General features: G+C 37.7%; 1 protein-coding gene and 1 non-coding gene across 2 annotated transcripts; one reads left to right on the forward strand and one right to left on the reverse strand.

Annotated features, from left to right (window-relative positions):
• Window positions 1-4,717: 4,717 nt before the first annotated feature.
• TRNAL-CAA lies at window positions 4,718-4,801 on the reverse strand. Its single transcript has one exon. It is a non-coding gene; the product is annotated as a tRNA-Leu (tRNA).
• A 2,522-nt stretch (window positions 4,802-7,323) lies between these two features.
• LOC112166764 (vesicle-associated protein 4-2) lies at window positions 7,324-10,448 on the forward strand. Its single transcript, XM_024303664.2, has 7 exons — window positions 7,324-7,805; window positions 8,308-8,378; window positions 8,597-8,678; window positions 8,792-8,910; window positions 9,663-9,740; window positions 9,874-9,993; window positions 10,088-10,448. Exons 1-7 carry the CDS (start codon window positions 7,553-7,555, stop codon window positions 10,145-10,147), a joined length of 783 nt encoding a protein of 260 aa, XP_024159432.1. The 5' UTR covers window positions 7,324-7,552; the 3' UTR covers window positions 10,148-10,448.
• Window positions 10,449-17,136: the final 6,688 nt, after the last annotated feature.

Raw genomic sequence — 17,136 nt, forward strand, 5'->3', positions numbered from 1 at the left:
GAGGATTCGAGTGTCCGATCGACTTGTGGTTTGGTCACATCGATCGTGGACGTATTCCGAAGACTTTAGGAGGTCTCGGATGTGGTTTTGCCTCGATTGGAGCCACTTTGGGGATTTTAGTTCAAAACAGGGGTTTCGGACTTAAATCGTTTGTGAATTATTACTAAGTGGAAATCGATTGTGATTAGGTACTTGACGAAGTATTTGGACGAGTTGTTGGTGATAGTTTTGGTTCGGTTCTATATTGAAGACGCAGCAGGAGTTCGAGGTGAGTAATCTCACGAAGTTCATTCACGAACGGGTTGACCTTATTGTTTTGAGAGTTATTTAGTTAACTGCAAACTATAGTTGGTATTAGTGGCCTTCCTGAGTGAATGACCACTTATATATATATTTACGTGGAATATGTATATTCTTGTGGGTTGATGAGTGAATTGAAGCAATAGGTATTGATGGGTTTCATTCTATTGTTTGGGGGCTTGACTTTTCGGGAAACATTTTGTGGGAATTGGGAATTTCTATTGTTTTGAAAAGTGTCAAGATTTGGTGTGAGTTGCTTTGATGTGATTTGAATGTTTTGATCTAACGACCGGGGGTCGGAAGATTTGAGAGTCACAGGTTGTGATTTCTCCTTTTGGTTTGATTTAATGTTTTGATCTGATGACCGGGGAGGTCTGATGCTTGGAGGTCACGGGGTGACATCTCCTTTTGTGTGAGTTGAGTAACTTTTGGGTCCTGAGTGACCATTTTGAAAGGTTTTGATCTGACGACCTGGGAGGTCTGAGGATTTGGGGTTGCTGGGAGTAACCTCAAGCATATAAATCGGGACTTCACGCCTTTGGCCGGGTTTGTGGATACGATCAGTTAGAGCTCTAGTCTGTTTGCCATAGTACATCATGGGGGGTAGCGGGGAGCTATCTGATGCTCATGAGTACGTGTTTTTAAAAGGGAGTTTCGGGGATTCTTTCTTTTAAATGTCCTGGGAGGACTTGTGTATCATATTTAATTGTCAGAGTTTCAATTATTATGATTTTGTCACGGGGTGACTTATGTTGATTTGAGGATGTGTTTTAAAAGGGAGTTTCGGGGATTCTTTCTTTTAAATGTCCTGGGAGGACTTGTTTATCATATTTAATTGTCAGAGTTTCAATTTATATGATTTGGTCACGGTGTGGCCTTTATTGTTTCTTTTGGGAAAAGAATGTGCTGTTTTGGGAAAACAAGGTGTGTGTGTGTCCCTTTTTACGAGTTGATGGGTTCCTCGTTTGGTGAGTTGTGCATGTGTGATTTTGAGTTACTCATACGGGCTTGCAAAAGCTTACCGGGTTTGTTGTGTGGCAACCCGGTACACCATTCAAACGGTGTAGGGGTTAATCCTGCAGGTTAGGATAATCGAGGTTGAGGCAGCGAGCTTGCAGCTTTACGGTAGGAAGCCACCTTTGTGACTTTACTTTTGATAAGGGCTTCCGTTGTATAGTTACTCTGAGCAGCCTTTACGTTTTATTTTGTTGTTGACAATTTAATTCGTAAGCTTGTGTAATATATAACTCTTTGGATGCGAGTGTATATTTACTTTGAGGGTTCAGGACATCAATATGTGTGTAAGTTTAAGCGAAAAAGATTTCAGGTATTTTGTATTGATGACAGGACGTTCACGCATATATAATGATGGGGTTATATATATCGATTTTCATGTGTGTAAAATCAGGGGCGTGACAGGTGGCTACCGGCGTGTGGACCCCACGAGCCGCCACTGTGGATGGCGCCTGGAGGCTCGTACGGCTGGTTTTTAATTCCTGTTTTAGCCCAATTAAATCCTATAAATATTGTGGAGCTTATATGTGAAGTTTGGTGGAAATTGAAGGAGTTTTGTATCGATTGTGTAATTCTGAAGTTTAGGTTGTCGATCATTAAATTACGAGAATCCGGCCGTCGGATTTCTCTCGGTTCTGCCCTAGAACCTTTAAACTAATGAGTTAGTATTAAGGGTGAAGTTGGATTAAATTGGAAAAGAAATTGGAAATTTGATTTAGGAGTATAAGATATTAGAATCGTATTTAATTGCCGAATCGATATTCATGAATTATAATTGTGTACAGGGCGATATACCGAGTTATTACTCGATGGAGGAACTGGTATGTGTGATCGCCTAAATTGTACTTTTGCAGGCCAGTTTAGCTTGAGGTCGAGCGTACATGGGGTTGAGGCATAGCTGTCATAGCTTCCGCATTATAAAAGTATCGGTCCTTTATCTTGTATTATATTCTCTTGTACGCCTGTACATTAGATTACTCTAATAACCTATGAGATTAATATTCTTAAGTTCAGAATTGTTTGTGATATGAGAGATGTTGTGATATAGGAAGCAGGGTGGATTATTTTAGAAGTGTAAATGTCTTTTTACAAGTTTTTGGGTAGTCCACTTTTAGAGGGAGTTCCGCCAAATTTTTTGTAGAATTTCTTCTGAGGTGGGCCCCACATGGTCACTTTGGATTTTCAAGGTGAAATCTTGGGCGAATCTTGTCAGTAGTCGTCAGGGGAAGATGCAGACATCAGGGGGAGGTGTCTACATGTATGGTCTCGAAACGTGAAGGGTGTGTTGTGCTCTTTTTCCTCCTTCAAAAGAAGTTATTTTTGTCCCACTAGGTTTTTGTTACTCGGCAAGGTTTTTAATGAGGCAACGAGAGAAGCTCCACGTTTGGGCGACACAAGGGAGAGTGTTCAAGTAAATTCAGAATATGTGTTTGGCTTAAACTAGATGTTACTTGTTCTAGTTGAAATAAGGTTTATATTAGAGATATTCTCGGAGAATCTGAGGAGATATCCAATCAATGTACAATTATGTTTCCATGTACAACTCTATCTCTATGTTTGTAATCCTCTATATAAACAGGCCCCTATTATCAATGAAAATACAACTCAATTCTTTCCCAATTCAGTTTTCCTTAATTATGAGTTATTTTTTTCTTTATTTCTTTCTTGTAGTGGAATATAAAATATTATTAGAAAACTAATCTTAAAAATCTAAGATTAAGAAAAACATTGTAGAACAATTTATTTTAATTTTCTAAATAGTTAAATAAAATTTATTTTTATTTATTGAAATTAAAATTTTAAAATCGTGTTTTATAGTGGGCAGGCACTAGCACGGCCTGGTTATTAACCCGGCTCGACACGATATGGGCTCAGGCTATGGGCTGGACCGGGCTTAATGTTTAAGTAAATGGGCCGACATGAGCCCGTCACGATAATAAATCGGCCAACCCAAGCACGACTAGGCCTGCTTAAAATGGGCCGGGTCGGGTCGGGCCGGCCCGTTTGCCACCTCTAGCTATGAGCTCTATCATGCTTATTTTCTTTTAATCAGGAGTGAGATAGTAAATCATCTTGAATCTAGTCGGAAAAAAAAATCATCTTGAATCTGAAGGCATCTCAAATTTACTGACCACGAATGGATGGGAGTTAAAACTCGAACACTGTGCATGAAAATTTCGCGTTAAGTTGCTGGACTAACCTCACGGTCCTCACTCACCACACTTGGTGATTGACTTTACCATATTTGCAACAAAATTTTGGAGAGATTATTCAGAGCACCGCAGTGCACTTGCACTAACATAAATGAATGGTTAGATTGCATTAAATACACTTTTTATTTATTAAAAATAAAGTTGATAATAAATATCAAGGGTTGAGATTATTTTATAAGAGTTGGGTCACTTACACCGTCGGTGCATAGAATAATTTCCAATCATGATTATCCGAAAGTTATCTTCATCCAGATAATACCCAACGACCAACGTAGGCATTCGAGCTAAGTCAAAAGAAATATCCCCCCAGGAGATAGAAAGTTAGAAACTTTCTATCACTCCAACGTAGGCATTCTTGTCCTCATCCAAACAAGACACGCGTCACCCATTCATTGATTCCGGCCCAGAACCCCCAGATTTCTTGCTAAGTCCGCTATGATCAAGCCAATCCATCTACATCACAAGCCCTCTGTTTCCCACAGATTCTCTAGAAACCTGGGGATCCAACTTCACCGTATAAATATATTCAGAGAGAAACCAGCAAAACATTTCTTAATCCTTCAAAGTTTGAGTTTGGTGTTTTGGTTGTAAAAATATTCTGGGCATGAGCTTGAGGTACGCGAGCAGAGTGTTGTACCAGGCAGGGATGAGGGTGATGAAAGACCAGGCCCCAAGCTAAGTGGCGAGTCGACCGTTAAGTCTCTCAGGGATTCAGCTTCCTCAGCTTCTTCTTCTTCGTCGTCTTCGAAGTTACAGACGAGGCGGTTCTCTGTAACTATTGATTCAAAGGGAAGTGCTTTTAAGGAGGCCAAGAGCGAGAAGCTTAAGAATGCAGAGGAGTCTCTGAGGACCGTCATGTACTTGAGCTGCTGGGGTCCGAACTGAGAGTATATATATACTCGGTTTCGATTTCTAGCAATCTTTTTGGTGCTACTGTTGATTGTATATTGCTTTTGTGTATAGTGTGTCTATGTACGTATGTGTATGTACATGAACTTTTTAATTGAATCCAGAGGTTACGTTTTTGCTGTACGTTGTTCATCGATCTCAGGTGGATGGATTTTCATTAAATGAAACATCCCACATAACAAAGTGAATGAGTCTTTTAATATTTTATGGAAGTTCATGAGTGGGATTTGATTGAAAAAAAGGGCAAAGTGTAAAATGGAAAATATGTTAATAAAAAAAAATGTCAGAAGTGGGATTTGAACCCACGCCCTCGTTAGAGGACCAGAACTTGAGTCTGGCGCGTTAGACCACTCCGCCATCCTGACTTGTTGTTAAGTGTTCAAGTATTTATATATTTATACGCATTATTGATGAATTATATTGGGTAGCCCAAGCCCGAGATCCCATGAAGCCGCATGATCCAATCAGATATCCACACCCCCTATCATCACCCCCAAGTCTCCACCACAAACAAGAAAACCTTGGAACAAAACCGATAAGCTTCTTTTTTTCTTCTTGTTTCTGCCACCACTATCACATTGCTCAAAAACACAAAACATGTTCTTACTGAAACCCTGTAGAACATATTATAGCTCACCAATCCTCTCAAACCCTCCTCATGCGCTTCAAAAGCTAACAAAAACGCAGACTTCCCATTTTGCACCATTGAAAAAATTGTACCCCCACAAACGAAAGCTTAGCTTCAGAGGATGTAGTAGTAATGACCAAGAAGGAGAAGGCGGCAGAAGCGAGAGGAAGCCATTCTTGACTTTAGAAGAAGCTGGTCTAGTCGAAATCTCAGGCCTCAGCACCCACGAGAGGTTTCTATGTCGCCTAACGGTACTTATCAACTAGTTCCACTATTCTTCTTACTGTTCTTTAATCTCCTGTATACAAATTTTGGGATTATTAAATAAGAGCGCGTTAAGTACAAGGTATCGATGCACTACTTTTGGTAGTGATAGACTAGCTTCCGAGAGTGGTAGATATACCACACGGACACTAAACTAATCTATCTTTGACGAGCTAGTCTACCACTACGAGAGAGTTAATGTAGCGATACATAAGTGGAAAAATAGTAGACTTTCGAGTGTTAAATTGGTTGTTTTGTGTATGCATAGATATCGTCATTGAATCTGCTAAGGGTGATATCGGAGCAAGAAGGATGCACAATTGAGGAGCTAAATGCAGGGAGAATATGCGACTGGTTTGTAAAGGACAAGCTCAAAAGAGAGCAGAATTTAGGCTCTGCTGTTCTTCAATGGGATGACTCCCAGCCTTTTTAAGTAAATTGGTTGATTAGTTCATGTGGTAGAGCCATTACTAAGCCTTTGTAAAACGACGTCCAGTTTTGAAATGCTCAATTTTCTCAGCTTTTGTTAAAAGAATGCTAGTGTTATAATTCAAACTTGTATATCATAGTTCCATTAGAACGACTAGCCATTAGTTTAACCAAACCAAAACATTCTTCGATTTGAAATTTTGAATAGTCAATACTGCCCTGGGCTATTCCCACGCGTATTTGACTTCTCTCCGTATTGAAACTAAAACCTATTCAAAATTTTGTGGAAGACAATTAATGGTTACAAGATAAACTATGCGTTATATTAGTTATGTGATCTTATGCATTATGCAACAAGAAAAGATGTGGACTTCCACCATTCATACCACAGCGGACTTGGGAGAGAACGAGTACGTTGATCAGTTAGGTTATTTTTTAAGAATTAAATTCGGCTAAATTATAAATTATTTCGTTTTTAGTTCATCAAATTCTTATTTATATCTGTTAAAAAATATAGGACAACTTATAATTTGGCAAATCACGAATAATTAAAAAAAATGTTTGCATTATACTGAATGTTTACTCGATTCGTCAATCATAATTAATCGTCTTGTGTTTAATGCCCTTATACTGATGTCATGTCATATTTTTCGGAAACAACTTAGGGATTTTGGATCATGCTATCATATGTTACTAGAGCGAGTTTTGCCTCCAATTAAGCCTTGATTGATTAGTTAGTAGTCTTAAAAAAAAAAAACAAAAACAACAATTTTTGTCATGCAAAATATTACACCAAACACAAAGTCCAAGTCTTGCAACGTCACAGTTTGGAATAGTAAATCCCACTAATCAATCACATAATCAAGTACCAACCCCCACTTAAGTTTAAAAAGTTTCAAAACACAACAAGTTAAACAGTAATTAGCACTAAACTAATCCCACTGCAAAACTTCTTCATTGCCCTGACATTATAATTGACCCAGCGCTTATCATGCGATCTTGACTCTTAATATTTATGGTTAACCTTTCACTGCACTTAATGTTATCCGGCCATTCAATTTTATTAATACAAACGCAACAATTAAAACAAAAATTAGCTCGAAACTAATCCCACTGCAAAAATTCTTCAGTGCAATGATATTGTAATTGACATAGCATTGAATATCTGGAAATTATTCTATGCACCGACGGTGTAAGTGACCCAACACTTATAAAATAATCTCAATCCTTGATATTTATTATCAACTTTATTTTTAATAAACAAAAAGTGTATTTAATGCAATCTAACCATTCATTTATGTTGGTGCAAGTACACGGCGGTGCTCTGAATAATCTCATATCTCAACTCTTGATATTTACGGTTAATTTTTTACCAAAAACTACAATTGATTTTATCCGGTGATTCGTTTCTATTAATGCAAGTGCACGTGGGTGTTATGAATCCCTTTCGGAGAACTTACCATGCACCCTGCAACAGTTGCTACAGTTGCTGAGAGCAAAACCCAAAGTCAACTCACCCACACCCCACGTCAACGCCTCGCCTACAAAAAGCCATGGTTTTGCCACTTTTTCCATCCCCCAGTACGGCGTCGTTTCCTCATTTTAGTCCAAACAGTTGCCAAAAAGTGAAGGATTGATTCCACAAAGGCGGAGCATAAAGGGGTCCCGTCCTCCTTCCTCTCGGACGTGAACTCCACCGGGTCAAAATCCAATTGAAATCCTCTCCCTCAGTTCCGATTCCGACTCCCACCTCCGAAACGACGCCGCTTCGTTCCCTAATCTAATGCTCTGACCGATGGCCATAGCTGACCACAAGTCTTCGTCGTCTTCGTCTGACGGAAAAGTCTGGGGCTTCTTCAAACGGCCGTTTCGACCGTCCGGTAACGCCGCCGCCACTACGACGTCGTCTTCTTCTATGTCGCACCACCAGCCGAACGGCGACGGATCGATTCCTCACGCCTCGAGTTCCGTGTCGTCGGTGGCCAGGTCGTTGCTTCCGACTCGTCGTAGACTGAAGCTCGATCCCTGCAATAAGCTATATTTTCCTTGTGAGTATTATCTCATCCATTTCCTGCTTCTATTTGTTTTTTTATTTTTGTATATATATATATATATATATATATATATATATTTGGTATGGTTCCGATTTTTGCTTATTTTTGGTTAAATTAGCTGTGTAGGTAGATTTTACTGTCTATCTTTTGAATTTGGTTTTAGATTTTTCTGGATTTGGTTGCTGATTTTGTTTGTTTAAGCATGAAAATATCTGTTTTTTGGAATATTTCTGTTGGAACATGAGGATTAGACATTTTGTCATGTAGCTCTGTACCAAATGAGAAGGTGATTTAGCTCGTAAGCGATTGTGATTTGGATTTTCGAGTAATGTTATGGATGGTTTTGTATTGACATGAAAGAGTTGGTGTTAATGGAGTTGGTTTTTTTGGATTATTTACTTATTTGGTGTGTGTTGATAGATGTATGCAAGTTTTAGTAGGAAATAGTGGTGCTTGCGTATTGTTTTTATGGTGATAAACTCTGTGTGTCTTGTAGGTGAACCTGGGAAGCAGGTTAGGAGTGCCATTAGAATTAAAAACACAAGCAAGTCCCATGTAGCATTCAAGGTACGATCAGAGGTTAAGTTTTCCTTTTGGGCATATAGTTTGATAGTTGATTCTATTATAATTGCCTTAATATGTCAGGAGTAAGTTCTGTTTCGGTGTTTCTTATCATTGCTTTTCTATATTAGCAAGGTTTCATGTTGAATAATGTTGTTTGCATTCTTAAATTTGCTTATCCTGCTTGAATTTTCTGATGAGTTGATCACTTTTCTGTGCTTTAGTTTCAAACGACTGCACCGAAAAGTTGTTTCATGCGTCCTCCTGGTGCTATTCTTAGTCCTGGTGAGAGTCTCATAGCCACAGGTAATATTCTGTGTATGGTAACGTGTAATTTCATTTAAATGGTTTTTGTCATAAGGTTTAATTTTGGGTTTTCTTATTAAGTTTATCTTCTCAATGTTTGCTTTCTACTGCAGTGTTCAAGTTTGTGGAGGTTCCTGAGAACAATGAAAAACTAGTGGATCAAAAGAGCCGAGTTAAATTTAAAATAATGAGCCTGAAGGTGAAGGGGCCAATGGACTATGTACCCGAGCTGGTGTGTTACATGCATCCTTCAAGTTCTATCTTTAGTTATGGTGTTACCTTGTTAATCATGTTCCTAAGTATTTGACTTGGATGTTTTCAATCCGTGACTATGCATAAAAGGCCTCAGCGCACCTCTTCAACTGAAGTATATCCTAATTAGATCAAATCAAATCATTTCAATTTAAATTTGATTTAATTCTTTTATGTGATGACATACTTACTATATATACAAATTGGAGGTAGTATGTTATGTTATGAAGCACATTAATATGTATAATGAGCTTCTGGGCATTTAGAAAACTGCACATTACTAAGTCTGCGTAGATGACATATACTGAGCTCTACTGCCACATATAGTTGAATGACAACCATACAATGGTCATTAATGTTTAATATCAATCATACTGTTGTCTGCTGTGATTACATTTTCGTTAATGTGATTAGTCCAGAGACTAGACATGATAGAATTCCAACCTTTTGAGTTCAAAGCTGATTTAGCTTTTGCTCAGATTTGAGGTCTTGGCTGTTGATTGCATCTTGATTGGATATGATTTTTGATAGTGTAAGTAATCCTACTTTCATTAGAAACTGTAAAAAGGTATAGTCTTGTTCAATTTGAGGTCTTCGCTGTGAATTGTATCTTTGTTTAAAGTTGATATGAAACTGATCTGCATTGGTAGGACCGTAGGATAATGGAATTTTCTTTTGCAATGTAGTTATTGTACATTAGTACTAATCTTAGAAATTTGCTCTTGCCCACAGTTTGATGAGCAGAAGGAACAAGTAGCAATAGAGCAGATACTACGGGTTGTCTTTCTGGATCCAGAGCGCTCTACCCCTGTAAGTGTTTTCTGGTGTCTCCACTATTCATTGACTTGATGTTAGTAACTCAATGTTAGCATCTGTGTTTATAAGTTTTCATGAACTCTAAATAGGTATACAAGTTTGAAAGATTGCACCTTGTATGTTGTAGGCTATGGAAAAATTGAAGCGCCAGTTGGCTGATGCTGATGCTGCGCTTGAAGCACGCAAGAAACCTCCAGAAGATGCTGGTCCAAAGATCATAGGAGAAGGTCTTGTCATAGATGAATGGGTAAGTACTTTGTTCTCTAATCACAGGAGAAATTTTTCTGAGTTGAATATCTTATCGTGTTCTTCATCCATCTTATTCTTCTCATATTCTTTAGAAGGAGCGGAGGGAAAGATATCTTGCTCGGCAGCAGGTTGAAGGGTTGGACTCTGCATGAACTGGTTTTTCATTTGTTCTGGTTGGTTGAAGTGAAAATCAAAGTGTTTTTCATTGTATCAGTGTATCATTTGCATTAGTACCCTCGTATCTTTTCCCGTAATGTGAAGGTGGTGGTTGTATTAAAAAATTGATGACGACAATCCAATATATTTTAATGTAAAAATGAAAAAGAAAAAAAAGTTTGAAGTGTAGAGTCTCCTTTAATTGGAGAGTACTCTGAACTTTGCTAGTCTCAGCTATCTGTAGATAATGCGATTTTGTTTGTCCAGAGGAATAAAACTGGTCTTCGGGCAAGTGTTATCTTTGGTGTCGAACTGATCTCCTAGTATCAAGTTACCTTTCTATGTGTCATAAAAAAAAAAGAAAAAAAAAGACCTTCATATGGCATTGCTCTGAAACTGGCTTAGACCTTATGACTCATATTCTGCACTCATGGCAATCGATGCATACTGTGAGAGGCTTCCTTGAGTATTGTAAATTGTAAATGAGAAATGCAGTTGATCTCACTAGACTGGTTCAGGTTCTCCGATGGATTTTACCTCTGGTGAAACGACCAGTTGATTTTCAATTTTCCTCTGCGTACACTGATGTTCAAGAGATGATTGCTCAGATTGTATTGTATGGTTAGAAAGATCAAAATAAGAATAAGTATAATGGTAAAATACAGGACCAGTAGGAAACGAAAAAAAAAATGTACACTAGTATTATACGTACTCTTTCGTTCTAGATGACCCTAAGAACGAAGGAAGGACGTAGTTTCTCTCTCATTATTTCGATCCACAAGACCAAAGAGGGATTTCACGATTACACGTTTCTTCAGGTAACAAAAGCACATTGAGATTGCACCTAGTCTTAATTAAACAAGATTATCATAGTGCCTCAATTAATTAATCAAGGTCGGTCAACATATGGTGGCAACTTTTATGGCACTAAACCAGAATCCCATGCCTAATGCAAAGCATGTCATCGCTTCCGTTCGTTCCCAAGTTTCTTGTGGATTCAATTTTTCTAAGAAATCATACACCGTCAATTTAGTACAGAAAATACAAATCCCGCCACTGGTATAAAACCAGAAACAATGGCTTCCCACTAATGGTTTTAAGTTTGAAGTTATCCAAAACCACTATACCACCTTCCCCGCCAACTGATACTGTCCCAGACACATTCCCTATATAAAGCCTTATCCCTTTCAGCTGCAAGAAGAAGAACAAGTTCATACACATTATCTAAATATTCAATGAGTTATTGGAGGAGAGATACGCTGGGAACTACTATTACTGTGGAGAGCAGCAGGGTTGATCCGGCAGGTGTTTCGAGCCCGAAGGCCAGCAAGCAGAGACAGTACTTGACATGCAGCAGGAGGTTTAATAGTCCGGTGGAAGGCGGTAGCGCTGAAAGTGAAAGGAGGAAGCAAGCTGAGGCTGAGGAGTCCCTTCACAAAGTCATGTACTTAAATTGCTGGGCACAAAGCTAACAAGAACTTTGGACACAAGGATGAAGAAGAGTAGAAGACTTGAATTCATTTTGCTAGCACCTCCTGCTTCTCGATCTTCTCATTTGTACATGGATCCATACAGTACTTTTGGGTAGGAAGATCTGTTTGGGCAAGTCTTGTCATACACACTTGCATGTTTCTGAATTCCGGTGTTCATTTTTACATTAATTCAAGGCAAATATATATCAGTTCTTGACAGATCATGCTTTTTAATTTGATTAGGTTTGAACTTTTATCATTGATGTTTCAACCCCATTACACTACTAGTGTACAAACCCCTTTAAAACATAACAGTTAGAGTTCAAAATATTTGCTGCAAAATCTTCTCAATTTTATTACTTGTGTATACCACTCAATGTAAATGGAGTTTTTAGTGCTGCTAATGTTACTCCTAAATACTATTTAGTTTCAACTCGAGCCACTTAACGCATTACACATAATCTCCGCGGCTGCATCGTGCTCACTTCTATATCTACTCACACAGTCACACCAGACCTCCAAATTAAAGAACAAATTAAAAAGTGAAAACCACAGTTAAGACAACGAAATCAAATCAACGTAAGTTGGACAAAGTGTTTGGCATATTTTGGCATATCAAGGCATAAATCATTTCATGCTTTGAATATGTTTTAATTATGGATTGAAGGATGCAGTGGACAAAGTGATAGCAAGGTCATTCACAGAAGTCATCGGCTTAATTAAATTGTTTGGGGGCACAAAGAGCTAAATGTTTTGGACACAAAGATGAAGAACAACCATAAAGTTTAAACTCAGTTTGGTCCTTGTGGGACACTGGGATGCCATTTGCTAACCTATCGGGTTGTTCTTTCTCATGCGTAGAGAGCAAATCTGATTACTCATCCTTAAGAAATTGGCCTACAATAATTTATTAAAGAACATATAAACGTATGTCTTCTAATTGTTTATCTAGTATGTTCCGCAATTTCATAGTTGAATTACATCGATCATAGAAAACAATCCGCCTCTTTGAGTTTGGAACTCAGAGAGTAACGATTTTCTTGCCTGTAGTTGTTGGCCTGATACCTTATCTTTGCCATTATAAATAGGGAGGAGTTCAATTAGGATGGCAAACACCATCAAGATCAAGCTTTCTAATTTAGAGGAGGAAAAAGTAAAGATCAGTAGAAGAGAATGGCTAAAGCTAGCAATGCATCCATCGTTATGAACCTGACAATTCTGATGCTGTCTTTTCTGCTTGTGGTCTCTTTCGCTGAAAGCCGATTTCTTGGTAAATTAAATCTATATGGTTTTATTTAATCGTAGCATAACAAAATAGTTCGATGTAATTAGCAAGAATATCCCAAGTGGATCGATCTCATTATCCTTGATCTGAACCATCCATATTATATATATACATGTTAAAATCAACCATATCCAAAATCGCCCAACCAGTTGATACCCTCTGCAGATTTTGGAGTATTCTGCATGCTAAGGTTGGTTTCTTGCAAGTATAATCTTTACAATTTAGACCGATTTCAAAAATGAATCGGATTACTGAACTACTCTGCATGCATGCATAGTGGCATTGAAAAAGGGATTAAAATCGTTTAAGCAAAAGTGCACAAACTTAATTAGAATCACTCTAAAGCATGAACATATATAGATGGAGTTATTTGGTTATATGTTTGAAGAATTTCCTTGATACATTTTTGTTTGATGTTGAAATAATGAAGAAAAAGGGATCTTGAAGCCTGCCACCCTGAAATGTGATTCAGTGTACGGTGTGAAAACTGGAGACACGTGTTTTGAAATCGCTGAGGCTTTCAACTTGTCTGCTGAGTTCTTTGATTCCATCAATCCCAATCTCAATTGCAAAACCCTCTTCGTAGGCCAATGGGTTTGTCTTGATGGAGAATTAAGTTTTTAAGCTGCTGATGCTCATAGTTCTTGTCTTCTTGATACTCGAATAATTGGAAAGTTACGAATAATGAATAAAGAGATCATAAGAACTAATAAAGTGATGGCAGTACTCGACAGCCATTTTCCACTGTTATGTATTTGCCTATTTGGCGTTGGAATTTAATAATTTCACTGTGTTTCTTTAGTTCTGATCGAGTACTAATATTTATCAAGAAATTGTTAACCTTGCTACACAAGCATCCCACTACATCACACGCACCCTTACACCACTACATTAGCAATGCATTTCAGTGAAGATCAATCCTGCCCTTTTATGGAGTTGCTTAGAAATATTGTATCATTTCTGGTCACAAAGAGCTTAATGAAGAGGAACCACAAAATTTAAACTCAGTTTTGGTCCTTGTGGGACACTGGGATTCCATTTGCTTACGTATCGGGTTGTTCTTTCTCATGCTTAGAGAGCAAATCTGATTAATCATCCTTATGGAATTGGTCTACAATAATTTATCAAAGAACATATAAACGCATGTCGATCTTTGCCTTTTCTAATTGTTTATCTAGTATGTTCTGCAATTTCATTGTTGAATTGCAACGAAGGAAACAACCTCTTTGTGTCTGGAACTCAGATAGTAACGACTTTCTTGGCTGTAGTTGTTGGCCTAGCCCTGATTCCCCATCTTTGCCATTATAAATAGGAAGGGTTTCAATTAGGATGGCAAACACTAACAATATCAAGCTTTCTACTTTAGAGGTGGAAAAAGAAAAAATCAGTACAAGAGAATGGCTAAAGCAAATAGCACTGCATCCATGGTTTTGACAGTTCTGATGCTGTCTTTTCTGCTCGTAGTCTGTTTCGCTGAAAGTCGATTTCTTGGTAATTAGTTCTATATGGTATTGTCTAATCGTAGCATGACAAAATAGTTCGATGTAACTAGCAAGAATATCCCGAGTGAATCTCATTATCACCGATCCAAACCATGCATATTTCTGTCCTTTTATAGTCATATATATGGGTCAAAAATCAAGCATATCCAAAATCGCCCAACCAGTTGTTATTTGCAGATTTTGGAGTATCAAATGGTTTGTGCGTGCAAGGGTTGGTTTCTCGCAAGTGTGAAAATTGAAATTTAGGCGGATTTTGAAAAAATGAGTGGTTCGATCGGATTGCTGAACTACACTGCATGCATGTATATTGGTATTGAAAAATCGTTTAAGCAAAGATGCACAAACATAGAGTCATTCTAACGCATGAACGTATATTGATGAATTTATAATGTTATATGTTTCAAGAATTTCATTGACACATTTTTGTTTGATGTTGAAATAATGAAGAAAACGGGATCCTGAAGCCGAAGCCTGCCACCGTGCAGTGTGATTCAGTGTACGGTGTGAAAAGTGGAGACACCTGTTTTGAAATTGCTGAGGCTTTCAACTTGCCTACTAAGGTCTTCAATTCCTTCAACCCCAATCTCAATTGCACAGCCCTTTTCGTAGGCCAATGGGTTTGTCTTGATGGAGAATTCAGTTCTTAAGCTGCTGATGCTCATCGTTCTTGATACCCAGAATAATTGGAAAGTAAATGAATAATGAATAAAGAGATCATAAGAACTAATAGAGTGATGGCAGTAGTACTCCATAGCCATTTTCCACTGTGATGTTTTTGCCTATTTGGTATTGGAATATAATATGTTTCTCTAATTCGAGTTCCTAATATTTATCAAGAAAGGTTAACTTCACAACACAAGCATCCACTGCATTTTTTTTTTTCTAAATTAAATATAGGATTATGTGATATTAGTTTCTCTGCGACAGCCGATTTAGGTTGACTGGCACCCACCCACAATCTCAAAAGAAAGGGGGCTATCGCAACAGGAAACCCACCAGCCGTCCCTCTATTTTATTTTGTTAATCAAAGAAAAAAAGCACAATAAGAGAGAGGGGAACAAAAATCAAAACATCTCTGAGAACAAAATGAAATAAATTACTCAAAGTGATAAGGATCCACTACATTACACGCACCCTTGCATTTCCACATTAGCAATGCAATTCAGTGAAGATCAGTCTTGCACTCCTACCCTTTTATATATGGAGTTGCTAAGAAAAATTATGATTTCTGCAAAAGGACAGTTATTAACTCTTCAAGCATCGATCTTAAAACGTTCAAATTAAGTTTTGAGAAAACGGAATTTAAAAAATCTTTTTCAGTCTGTTACTTATTTATCGGTCACTCTTTTTCACTCTTCTTCATCACACATAAGACACTATAGTCTCATGCATAATATTACTCTTAAACATTTCTTTAGACGAAATAATATTTAATCTCATAAGGTGATATTAAATTCAAGAATTGGTGATGATGAATTCTCTACTGGTTAGGTAAAGTTCTAAAGGATATGGAGGTAGTGATAGCTAGGCCGGGATGTGATAGGAGAAAGCCCCGGCTGAACAGTCCATACACAAAAGCGTGCCCAAAGAGCTGAAATTTTTGACACTAAGATGAACAACTCGCAAATTTGCACCCCTATCCGATTGTACTTCCTCATCCGAAGAAAGCGAATTTGATCCTTTTTATGAAATTGGTCTACAAGTTATGGGAATCATTTTATATTCAAAAACACAAAAGTGCTCTATTTGTTTGTCTAGTATTTTCCGCAATTTCAACTATGAAATTGCATGAACGGAAACAACTGGACTCTTTGTCTTTGGAACTCAGATAGTAACGATTTTCTTGGCTTTATTTGTTGGCACGCCCCCAGGTTTCTGCCACTATATATAGGAAGGGGTTCAATTAAAATGGCAATAGCAAAAACAAAATAAAACTTTCTAGTTCAGAGAGGAAAAAAAAGATTAGGAGAATGGCTAAAGCTGATACCAATGCATCCATGGTCATGAACTTGACAGTTCTGATGGTGTCTTTTCTCCTTCTAGTCTCCTTGGCCGAAAGCCAATTTTTCGGTAATCTATATAGGATCTTTGTCTGTTCATATCATGAAAACAAAATCGATGTAATTTGCAAGGATATGTAGAGTATCTACTTTTGCATATTGTTTTTCTATATTTTGTACTTTAATTTTGCGAATAATCTATATCTAAATCACAAAATGAAATAACCATTTAACTTTATAGCTAATAAGAAATTAGATGATGGTTCCGATTATTGAACTACACACATATATAGTAGTTACGAAAACTAGCTACTCGAACTAAAACCAGTACATATAATTATATGCATTTAGTTTTATTATTGACATGCTTTTGTTTGATGTTGAAACAATGAAGGAAATGGGATCTTGACACCTCCCAGTCCCATGGCTCCGCCTCCCAGCTCTCCCTCCCCTCCCACCCTAGAATGTGATTCAGTGTATGGTGTAATAAGTGGAGACACATGCTTTGAGGTGGCTAAGACGTTCAAACTCACTCTTGCATTGTTTGAAACACTCAACCCCAATCTCAATTGCTCAGCTCTCTTCATAGGTCAATGGCTTTGCCTTGATGGAAAATTAACCTAAGCTGCTGTTATTTTTTCTTTTTTCTGTTGTTGAGAATGAATGCTGCTGTAAATTGATCCTCAAAACAACTGGGAAATAAACTATGAATAAAAATGAACTAAT

This window comes from Rosa chinensis, chromosome 5 (genome assembly GCF_002994745.2).
Source record: "Rosa chinensis cultivar Old Blush chromosome 5, RchiOBHm-V2, whole genome shotgun sequence".
Lineage (NCBI taxonomy): Eukaryota > Viridiplantae > Streptophyta > Magnoliopsida > Rosales > Rosaceae > Rosa > Rosa chinensis.

Excerpts from the sequence above, each read along its gene's own strand:
- LOC112166764 (XM_024303664.2), top strand. The coding sequence starts at position 7,553 with ATGGCCATAGCTGACCACAAGTCTTCGTCGTCTTCGTCTGACGGAAAA. Across the intron at positions 7,806-8,307 it reads CAATAAGCTATATTTTCCTT|GTGAACCTGGGAAGCAGGTT; the intron begins GTGAGTATTATC and ends TGTGTCTTGTAG. Across the intron at positions 8,379-8,596 it reads AGTCCCATGTAGCATTCAAG|TTTCAAACGACTGCACCGAA; the intron begins GTACGATCAGAG and ends TCTGTGCTTTAG.